This window comes from Prionailurus bengalensis, chromosome B1, assembly GCF_016509475.1.
Source record: "Prionailurus bengalensis isolate Pbe53 chromosome B1, Fcat_Pben_1.1_paternal_pri, whole genome shotgun sequence".
Lineage (NCBI taxonomy): Eukaryota > Metazoa > Chordata > Mammalia > Carnivora > Felidae > Prionailurus > Prionailurus bengalensis.
This window is the reverse complement of record NC_057344.1, coordinates 139,744,266-139,756,282: the sequence shown is the minus strand read 5'-3', so window position 1 is coordinate 139,756,282 and position 12,017 is coordinate 139,744,266. Positions and strand designations below refer to the sequence as shown.

Genomic DNA, 12,017 nt, shown 5'->3' with positions numbered 1-12,017 from the left:
AGCAGGGAAACACAAGGGCCTAGTGTAGTATGCAGAATTCTAAGATGGCCCCATGATCTCCACCCCCTGGTGTCAAGCCTTGTATAATCCTCAACCTTGAGTGATATGGAACCAGTGATTTGCTCCTTGCCAACATTATATGGCAACAGTGATGGGAGGGTCAGCCCATATGTGTAACATAAGATTTCATCTTAGTCAACTGTAAAGAGATTCTCCAACTTCCCCTGAAGAAGTATGTCATGCTGTGAATGGGCTTGGGGAAAAGAATATGGCTAGGAACTCTGGGCAGCCACTAGGAGCTGAGAGAAGCCTCTGGTGACAGCCAGCAAGAAAATGGGGACCTCAGTCCTACAACTACAAGGAACTGAATTCTGCCAACAGTCATGTGAGTTTGGAGGAGGGCTTCTTCCACTAGAAAGCTCTAGAAAGGGACACAGCCAGCTGACTCTTTGACTACAGTCTTGTGAAACCCTGAGCAGATGACCTAATTGCTGTGCCTAAATGTCTGACCCATGGAAACTCTGAGACACAAATATGTGTTGTTTTAAGCTGCCAGGTTTGTGGTAGGTTATCACACAGCAATAGAAAACTAATATACCTTGGTTTCCCTAGTTTCTATTACCTATTCACTTTTTACCCCCCTTTTCCTCATCTAGTCTAGAAAAAGGGAACTCAAAGCTACAGATCTTTCTTTCTTTCATATTTCCCAGAGCTTGATCTATAAACCCCAAAAAGATGATAAAAACTGCTGCCTGAAATTTACCAATTAAAATTAATTTGACATGACAAACATCTACTCCTGGAAGGACTGAATGGAAATTGAGAGTTCTTGATCACTCACATTTTACTATGAATTATATACATAATATCCTCTGTCCATTCCTGGCTATAGGTCTCAAAACAAAACAAAATAAAAACAAACAAACAAAAATCCTGTCAAACAAGACTGCACTAAAATGTCTATAACTAAAAAATAATTCAAAGGAGAGTCAAGGAGGGGAGGAGACAAATAATTTTAAAATGAGATTTTAAGAAAAGGAAACAGTTTTAATCAAAAGATAAATACAAGAAATGTATCTTCACAGAGAAGGTACTTCCAAAAAGAGTCTAAAAACTGAAAAGCTTCATCCTGGGCTTCACATATTTTCCCTTTCCTGAGAATTCTATTGCAATTCAAACCCTAGAAAAACAAGGTGACAGGAGCAGAGCTGCTCAGACTCCCAGAAAGAAAAGGGAGGCTCCTCTGGAAGCTGCACTGCTCATTAGGAGGCAAAGGTCAATGGCAATGCTTCCCTCTGATCCAACAAGCCCCAAGGATAAAAAAAAAAAAAAAAAAATTCACTGTTTTCTTGACTCTACTATTTCTACTACACTCTTCCTGTGAATCTAGCAAGGAAATGGGTAGCGTCCAGAAAGGCATGCAATGTCTATAAGAAAAAACCGAGTTAGAAGGCACTTTGAAGATGTAAATGAGGGGCGCTGGAGGCTACTGCTCAGGCTTTCAGGACAGTGGTTCAGGGCGAGCACTGCTAAATTCATCTGGAGGAACTTATTTGTAGCCAAGCAGACCCACAAACTACTACAAATATTGTATAAATTAATATGATAGCAAGCAAAATAAAATGAGTATAGGTTTCAGAGTGGCTCTAATTAAGTAGCAGATGTCCTGACAACGAGGTGAGCCTAAACAGCTTTACACTACTAATGGTGACCATGGGCTAGTTACTTATGCCTGCTAAGCTGCAGACAGTGATACTTAGGTGGCAGGTTTACTGTGAAAATAAATGAGGTTAATTCTAACTTCAGTCATAGTGCAGTGTGCCTGGCGTGTGATGGCTACTTGAGATTGGTACTGGTGGCCACTGACTACTCTCATACTAAGAATGGAGGAAAATTTGGAGGGAACAAAATAAAAGTCTACATGAAGGGCACTTGGGTGGCTCAGTCGGTTAAGCATCCGGCTTCAGCTCAGGTCATGATCTCACGGTTCATGGGTTCAGGCCCTATGTCAGGCTCTGTGCTGAGAGCTCAGAGCTGCTTCAGATTCTGTGTCTCCCTCTCTCTCTGCCCATTCCTTGCTCATGATCTCTATCTCAAAAATAAATAAACATTAAAAAAATTTATAAAAGTATACATGAAAGAAATGAGAGAGAGGAGACAGAAAGACATACACAAAAGGGAAGCAAAAGAGGAAGAAAAACAAAATTCAAGAATGAGCCTCTCTGATTAAGAAATTCAATATTCAATAAATATTTGCTGAATTGAATGTGTTAGCCTGAGGACTAAAGGAAATCTTGGACGTTACATAGCTGTGAGCCAAGGCTACTGGTCTTTGGGTGGTATAAGAACATCACAGTACCTGCTAGGACTCTCAGGCACGTAGACCACAAGGTGAGGGGTGGCTTGGAGTCAGCTGGGAACTTACACAAGCACTTGGACTCTTGACTGTTCGCAGCAATGAGTCCTTGAGTGCCCAGCGTGTTCTGAGGCTTAAGGAAACATTTTTCCTAACACCTGGCAACTGGCAGACTGACAGATTTGAGGATCAAGTGAGAAGGAACAAAGAGGGGCTATGAACCAAGCAGAAGATCATCACAGAAGCTGCGAGAGGGCCCGAGTGTGGGTGCGCAGTGAGAAGGAGCCCAGGGCCTTTGGCTCTTAGACAGAAAGAAGGAAAGTCAGAGGCAGGAAGTGAGAGGGACTGGGGCCAGGACTCAGAAAGTCTGCCAAAACCTACTTAACTTCACCAAGACGTCCAGGCAACTGCCACCTAATTCTAGGCAGGTTCCTCAACTTGCCTGCACTCTTTACCTCTCCTTTTTTTTTTTTAAACAGCACCACCCTCCCCCACTTCCCCTCCACACACACCCCCAAGGGCAGCCATTCACACTGCAGGCTGCACTTTCTGTATGAGCTGTGCACATCGTGGTGGAGAACACACAGGCAGACACAGACACAGATTTAAAACCTGGTTCAAGGAACTACCAACACCAGGACCTTGAGCAAATTGCTGAATGACTCTGAACTTTCATTTCATCTTCTTTGACGCAATGGAAAGGCAACACTCACCTCATTAGGCAAGTGTCCTACCTCCATGAGATAACATTGAGAAAACAACAGACATCTAGCAGTTAACTAGTAATGTTTTCCTACTTCATCCTTGAGTAGGTAGGTCTGATTGGGGTGTCTAAATGCACACCATTTCTGTAGAACAGAACCTCTGTTTTCAAACATTCTGACAACTTTCATCAGACACATCACCCCACTGCCATCACCCACAGCTTCTTGTTATCAGATCACCCCACAACTGGACTTTTCTCTTCTTTCTTTCCTTACATAGGAGTTTCATTTTCTGCTTTTCAGAAGACTCAAGTTAAGGCAATAGTATTTATAAGCATATGCACAAATTTTTTAACTATCCAACTGATTATTAAAAGTCTGTACATATGTTCTTTAAAATATTTAATAATCTATTGATGTGAAATCTAGACATGGAACTTCTGAAAAAGCAGCATCTAAGTCGCTATTTCGTGGAAGTAAAAAAAAGTTTCTTTCCCTCCCATAGGCAGCAAGATTTTCCTCTACTGCGAACTGAGAACAGGGCAGCACTTTCTGGAAGCATAATTTTCCGGGAGAAATAACAATAGCCAGAAGCAGTTTGTAATCATACAAAAAAAAAAATCATTAGAAAAGCATCTATTTCTAATTATATATTTGAATTTTTACAAGGCTTCCCAACTAAAATGTAATTTTCATCTTGGAAAAGTGGTATAGAGGAGTCGTTAGAACAGACTTGAGACAGCAGATGTTCTGGTTTTGAATACTGGTTCTGATATTAAAAGCTGTGTAATCTTGGGCAAGTAATTAAACTTTGCATGTCCTAGTTTCCTCATGCATAGAACAGGGTGAAAATAATCATATCTATCGTATAGGTTTGTTGTGAGAATTAAATAATCCAGTATTTGTGAAGCATTCAGAATGGTGCCCAGCACATAATTAGTGATATAAAAATGGTATTATTAGTACTATTCTTAGTCATTCCATACAAACACTCCTGCCCAATAAAGGAGCTACATTTCTATACTGCACATTCAAATACTCAGCCCTGCTTTACAAAGGAAACACAAATAGTAACAACCATACTCTTCCTCAATCCCTTGATGTAGATCTTATTTAAATGGATGACTCACTAGCATTTTCCACTTTTACCTATTCTGCTCCTGGGATGGGAGTGACAAATGAAACTAATTGTCCTTCCTAAAACTAGAGTCAACGTCTGAAGTCAGATGGCAAGTCTTTGTTTTATCTTTCCTTTTCAGGGAAGAACAATGGTTTCAAATGATAGTTTTTGCATTCTTAGCGAAAGGCAGTCATACTAGCAACTTGCCAGATGTCTCTGATTAATTTGCCTGTGTTCCACCAGACATTCAGTATGAGCTTGTAATTTTGCTCTGCCAATGCTGAAGTTTGCTAAACAATGTCTACATAAACAGAAAATTCAATTTCAGTGAAAGGCCTGACCTCTGAATACATGGTTGTCTTGGTACTCAAGGCAGGTCAGACATGGACAGAAATGCTATCTGAACTCTTCCTCACCCTCCTTTGCCAGTGACATTCAGTTCTCAGTCTTGAGAAGCACTGTACTCATTTGGGAACCCATTCATGCCCCCCCAAGGATACCACAGTCTATGCTATCAGGTGGATCAAGTCCATTCCCTGTATCCTCTTCACACAGGCCCGAGCTCTGAGGATCCAGCACGTGGTGAATTGATGCAATGGATAAGTTCTGCTCAGCTATGCTTGGAAGAAGCCAGGAAGCACCATTGTTCTTCCCACCAAGCAGTGCGGCATGTCAAAATAAATCAGGCTGGTACCTAAACTGGCCTGACTTGAGGCCTTTGATTTTTGTGGGGAGTTCTAAGTACTAGGATTGTAAATGAAAATAACTGGTTTCAAGGTTAAGAATCTTGGATTCTAATCTTAGTTCTGCCACTTACCATGGCATAACCGGCAACTCTCCTGCACCTGCTTCCCCCCTTCTCCAAGAAAAGGGGTAGCGTGAAACAATCTCTAAGGTTCTTCCAGCTCTAAATCCTCTGCTGTTTACCATAATAAATTTAAATCAGAGATCAGAGCATTTGACATACTGGAGTGCTCTGACTCATCATGATTTATGATACTTCAATAAGGCTGAGTACCTGTTATAGAAACAGTCTATGTGCCCACATAATTGCATGCTTCAGAAGCTCAAAAATGGTCAGTAGGTACAAAGCCAAGTCACTACAAAAGACTATGATATACTGTTGGTTCAGTGCGGTTTAAGAGTGACCCTATTGTGCCCACTTCAATCTGACAGGCACATTCTCATTTTCTGTGGCCTTGCCCTAAAACTGAACACAGGTCCTGTGTTGTCTACATAGTTTTCCCAAACTTCTCTAGGTCATAATCCCCACCTCAGAAGATTGGAGTTCCAGTCAAAAACACATAATCTGCTTCCAAAGAAGATATGCAAATGGCTAACAGACACCAGAAAAGATGCTCAACATCACTAATCATCAGAGAAATATAAATCAAAACCAAAATGAGATATCACCTCATACCAGTCAGAATGGCTATTATCAAAAAGACAAGAAATAACAAGAGTTAGTGAGCATGCAGAGAAAAGGGAACCCCCAGACACTGTTCGTGGGAATGTAAATCAGTGCAACCACTATGGAAAACAGTATGGAGGTTCCTCAAACAATTAAAATAGAAATCCCCTACAATCCAGTATTGCACTGCTGGGTATTTACCCAAAGGAAATGAAAACACTAATTTGAAAAGGTATGTACACCCTTATGTTTACTGTAGCATTATTTACAATAGCCAAGATTGGAAGCAACCCAAGTGTCCATCAATAGATGAATGAATAAAGAAGATGTGGGGTGTGTGTGTGTGTGTGTGTGTGTGTGTGTGTGTGTATGCAGTGGAATATCAACCATAAAAAAGAATGAGATTTTGTCATTTGTGATAACATGGGTGGAAACTAGAGGGTATGGTACTAAGTAAAATAAGTCAACAGAAAGATAAATATCGTATAATTTCAGTTATATGTAGAACCTAAAATACAAAGCAGAACAAACAAACTGAATAAGACCCACAAATACAAAGAACAAACTGGTAGTTAGTTGCCAGAAAGGAGGGGGCTGGGGGATGGGTGAAGGAGAGTGGGAAGTACAGGCTTCCAGTTACGGAATGTGTAAGTCACAGGAATGAAAGGTACAGCATAGGGAATACAGTCAATGGTATTGTAATAGCATCGTATGGTGACAGATGGCAGCTACACTTGCGGTGAGCATGGCATTACTTGTAGAACCTGAGGCACAAACCAATCAATGAAAAAGAGTGATTCCCAAATTCTAATTAATTTTTCAATTCAGAAGCACAAGGCTCTATGAAAGTATATGTGGAATATGAGGGCAGGGATGCTCTAGTCTGATCTCTTCAGCACTTAATCATTAAAAATCATTAGCCTATTTCTTCATCATGACCACAACGTAGACTTGTACCCATCTGGCTTCCCTTTATGACGAGGGGAATCACTGCCAATGCTTATTCAAGAGCTCTAATATCTTCCCTCCCTTGTCCCTCTCACTAAGATAGGTGGTTGTACTTAACTACTGATTTTCTTTTCTAGAAATTGTACCTAACTACTGATTTTCTTTTCCTGGTTATAATGGAGCTAATAAAGAAACACAAAGGAACATGTTTATCTTGGATTGTTCAGTCACTTAACACTAGGAGAATGGTGTTCTGTCTCAAGATGGCCAAGTCTTTGGAAGAAAATAGTTGAACATGATTTTTGCTCAAGAGACACCTGGTAGAGTATGTAGGGAGAAGGTCAAAGCAGATGATTGACTATCAAATTCTTTCATGCTTCTCTCAGATATACAATAACATTCCTATCTGAAAGATTTTTGTGGATAAATAATATATTGTGTTTAAACAGAAACAGCAATATAATACAATATAATGCACAATGTGTAATATCATATATATTACTATATATGCTTATATCTGTTATATCAACAGAGAACACTAGATGATATCCAATTTTTGAAGCACAAGTTTGTAACATTTATAATTTCTGAAATCACACCATTAAAAATAAATGTTACTTTTGCAAAGGGAATAGATAAGACCTTTCTAAACCAACTAATAATAAAACTGTTGACTTACAACAAATTCTTCTGAACTCTAACATTAATCAGATTTCTTTCAGCCACAGAGTATTATGATTAATAATCCAGCATGACTTGTTTCCCTAGCAAATATTTATTGATCACTCACTATGTGACTGTCAACAAATTGATGAATTAAACCTCCCTTTGTAATTCTGTTGTCAAAATTAATCATTTATTTGTTTAAGTCGGATGTTTTACGTTGATTTATATGACTCATGTTTATGAGTAAGTTAAAATTTGTTTTAAATTCACAAATACTGCATTTTCCGAGAGAAATTCAGGCTCAGCCAAGACATTATCAAGGCACAAGATTTAATTTTATCTAATAAATATTCATTCACTTAAAAATAATGCAGGGGCGCCTGGGTGGCTCAGTTGGTTGAGCGTTCGACTTTGGCTCAGGTCGTGAACTCACTGATCATGAGTTCGAGCCCCTCATAGGGCTTTGTACTGACAGTTCAGAGCCTGGAGCCTGCTTTGGATCCTGTGTCTCCTTCTCTCTCTGTTGCTTCCCGCTCTCTCTCTCTCTCTCTCAAAAATAAATAAGGATTAAAAAAAATTAAAAAATAAAATAAAATTAAAATAATGCAGAAATGAGACCCTAACTTGGGATGTTTCTAGTTCATCTTTCCTGTTTAAGAAATTCAACCTTCAGTTAGAAAATGTACACATGCACGCACACTCATGCACACATACATGTGTGCACACACACGTGCAAGAATGCTATTATAAACTTTCATAAGTTCTTGTAAAAAATCTTTATTTTCAAACTTAATTCTAACTTTCCATTGTTCCCTCTCTTTGAAATGCCCTTTCCACCTCCTCTATGCTTTTTTCCCTCTTTCAGGTCCCAGATAAAAGTCACCTCCTCTGCCAGGCCTCCATGAGAATCCCAATTCTGTCTGCAGAAAAACTGCAGTTGAGAAGGAAGAGTTAAGTAAGAGATACTCAAGAACAGAAGTTGAAAAGAAAATTGGATGGTAATACTTTCCATTGATTTTCTCTCTCCCTAATCGCAGACACCCGCACTATCCTGTTGTTTTCCATCATATCATGTATCCCAATTAATAATTACACAGCATCTCCCTGTTTTTGTGTATACTGTCTATCTCCCCCCACCCCCCGAGAAAGGCTCTGTGCCTATTACTCACTAATATACACTTAGCATCTAACACAGTGGCTGGCAGGTGGTAGTACTCAGCTTCACCTGTGAGACGAATGAATGGACTCCTCCTCCTTGGAGGATCCAACTTACTCCTTCTTCATGACGCTGGCTGACTAAGTGCTAGCAAGCAGGTTTTGCTATACGTATTCATAGTTCACTGTGATTTGTGTACCCCTTTAAATCCCCTCCTATAGACAGAGAGAAGGGGAGAATCCCTAAGACTACCTCTTCACTCCCCTAGGGTTTTCGAGATAATGGAAATGACTTTCGTAAACTCAGCTCCTCAGTTATACGCACCACAAACCAAAGTCTGGCTAACACGCAATTCCTGATTTAAAGAAAAGTTTTGCTTATCCAAACCAAACCAAGTTTAGAAGTCCCTCTATCCCCAAATCGGAAAGGGTTATTATCTCTTTTCCACTGAGGCGGCCTAAAAAATATCACCCTAGTCTTTCATAATCTTAAAGCTACTGGAGTCAAAAGGGTGTGGGAACTTCTTACCTGGAGTCCTTTCTGACCCTTGCTTTCTCAAAAGAAAATTCAGGGGGTTTATTGAGGTCATAGGTTCGGGTGGTGGGTTCAGCAGACACCCCTGCTTTTGCTCCCCTCCGGCTATGGAGGGAGACCAATCCCGAGGCCTTCCGGTGGACCTCAAGAGGCACTTTATCTGGAGAGGCCTGAAGCGGGCTTCCTCCCTGCATATGCACCACATCCTGAAGCTTGTTCAGCTGGATGCACTTGCTCTGGAGCTCCTCCGTGAGCTCAGCAATGGCCACGGTCTGCTTCGACAGCTGTTCCCGCAGCTCCTTCAAATGGTATTCCCGCTCCTGGATCTCAGCATCCTTCCTCCTCAGCTCCCTCTCCAGCTCTGTCACCTTGCTCCGCAGCGCATGGGTGGTGAGGTTCCCGGAGTGGCCATCTGGATGCTTAGAATGTTTGGGTTTCACTGAACCATTTCCCATTTTGCTCAAGGACCTGAGAGAGGGCAGAGAACCGGCAATTACATAGTGGAACTTCACCACCGCACAGCCCCCACCACTCCTCATTCCGATCTGGTTCATAAATAGAAACACAGCGGCTATCATTATTTGATAAGCAATAAATTCCCTTTGCTTCCGGAAGCAAAGCTATTGACTGATTTCCCTGATCTCTCCATGAGTTGGCCTTGGATTCATTCTTCCCTGTCCCTTTGATGGCACAGGTGTCACACCTAAGCATTTTGCACAAGTGGCCTGAGTTACCTGCTGTTCTCTCTGGTCGTTCTCCTTGGACAGCTGTCAAAAGCATCACAACAAGACTGCAATTTGGAAGTCAGCATGGCAAAGATGCAACACAAATGAGCAGCCACAGAAGCAGAGGCTTGGAAATGTCACCGCTCTGTCAGCGCTCTGTGCAGCTACAGCGAGAAACTACGCCCGAGTTGGAAAGCAGCACATCTGCACTCCTCTGGAGAAGGAGACTGAGTCGATACTGCTTTATTAACACTTTGCTCCCGCTCTATGGACCGAGTATGTTTTGCATTTCGGATAGGGCTCGCTGTTAAAAAGTGCTGGGTGGCAGTTACTAGAAAGTAAAACAGAGGCATGCGGATTCTTTGACTTCTTTTACTTTATATCCTAAAGCCAAGGTTGTCCAAAATATGATGAAGTATGAGCACAGAGCTCATTCTTTTCCTATTAAGAATATGCTCAGTGAAGTCCCCAAAATGGTCACTAATCCAGCAAATCTCAGAATGTGATACACAAATCAGGATCATCAGGGTGATTTTAGTTGATTCAGAATGTTTTGTTGTTGTTGTTTAGTTCAAAGCTATGTGTTTATTTTAACATTCATTAGAAATATAAATAATTGCCCCCACAAAGTTGCGATTTCATTGACATTATTGCTTAAGTGAAAGATAAACTAGGCATTTAGATTTACTGAGTCAGTTCAATGAAAATTTCTTAAAAATCATCTACAGAGGGACGCCTGGGTGGCTCAGTCAGTTAAGCATCCAACTTTGGCGCAGGTCATGATCTCACAGTTTGCAGGTTGGAGCCCAGAGTGGGGCTCTGTGCTGACAGCTCAGAGCCTGGAGCCTGCTTCGGATTCTGTGTCTCCCTGTGTCTCTGCCCCTTCCCCCGCTCATACTCTCTCTCTCTCTCTCTGTCTCTCTCTCTCTGACTCTTTCTCTCTCAAAAACAAATAAACCCTTTAAAAGTTCTAAAAAAATAAATAATAAAAATAAAAATCATCTGCAGATACTAAGCAGACCTGAGCAAGACCACAAAAGAGAACTTGAAACGGTGAGTTTGGAAAATACTGCTTTGATTAATTACCATAAGGTTTAAGTCTTTTTAGGCTACCTATTTAAACTTCATACTTGTGCATGTGCAATTTTTGACAGCCTTAACTCAAGAAGCATAATAACACTTGTAAACTAAGCTTAAATTACCTCTCATTATATAATATCCAAAGAGCTAGACGAAACTTTGTAGTTATATAAGCCACACATTCTTGCCCCTCTCTCCCTCCAAATTTCAAACTCAAGGAGAAATGAAATGCTTAGACTGATATTGCTATCTCTCCCAGAATAGTCGTGATCTCTAAAACAACAAAGGCCTACATGGAAAGATGTAAGACAGCCTCTAAGCCTCAAACAGATGCAACCAAGTAGCCAATGCACATCACCTAAGATGGATGGTACAAACAGAAAATAAATGTACTTGTAAAAGTAATCTTGCAATACCCAGATAGTCCTCATAGAATTCAGGTTCCAAGTAGTCATTAATAAACATTAGCCTCCAGAGAATTGCCTTACTATGTAGCAGAGATGTGGCAGGTTTAATCTCTAAGTTTCTCTTGACTTGGCAGCATTTATTATTCTTATGTATTAAGAATATATAAAAAGGTTGAGGAGACTAGAATTCATAGTCGTGGCCCTGGACACCCCTGTATCCCAAATAAGCAATTCAGAAGATGTTAGATTGGGACCTAGGAATGAACTTGAATGAGATTCTGAATGACAGGCATGAGATGGGTGCCCCCAGAGGTTTCTTAAATTAATGTGTGCACAAGTTTTTAACACGCAGCAGTGAGCATCTTCCAGACATGCTTTTTGGGTCCATGGACAAGCATTCCTAACCACGGCAGGATAGAAGGAAGGGAATGGTCAGAGGAAAAGGAGCTGCTTTATAAAGAAAAATGAGCATAAAAACCTTCAAATGTAATATTAAACTAACTCAATCTTTCTTTTAACTTTTTTCAATGTGTATTTATTTTTGAGAGAGAAAGAGAAAGCGTGTGAGCTTGTGGAGGAGGGGGTCGGAGCTGTCAGCACAAAGCCCCAAGTTGGGCTTATACCCATGAACCATGAGATCGTGACTTGAGCCGAAGTCAGACACTTAACTGACTAAATCACCCAGGCTCCCCAAACTAACTCAATCTTTATTCATAGAACAATTGTTTACTAAAACCTAACTGTCATGTATTATATCAGGGGCATAACTCCATGAATTTGCAATAAATTTGACAGAGAAAACAGGGCTAGCATTCTAAACATGAAAAGGCTTTAGAAACATTTTTGCTGTATGTATGGTGTTCAAAATATTCTGTCCTGATCCAATAATTTTACAAACCTGAAACACAAT

At 40.5% G+C, this 12,017-nt stretch overlaps 1 protein-coding gene across 2 annotated transcripts in view; it reads right to left on the bottom strand.

Annotated features, from left to right (window-relative positions):
- PRKG2 (protein kinase cGMP-dependent 2) overlaps window positions 1-12,017 on the bottom strand; it is a 106,177-nt gene that overhangs the window by 86,795 nt on the left and 7,365 nt on the right. For both annotated transcript variants that reach the window (XM_043572378.1, XM_043572377.1), the window contains exon 2: window positions 8,890-9,363. In XM_043572378.1, coding sequence (XP_043428313.1) covers window positions 8,890-9,350 — 461 coding nt within the window. In that variant the 5' untranslated portion in view covers window positions 9,351-9,363. The remainder of the gene's footprint in view (window positions 1-8,889; window positions 9,364-12,017) is intronic.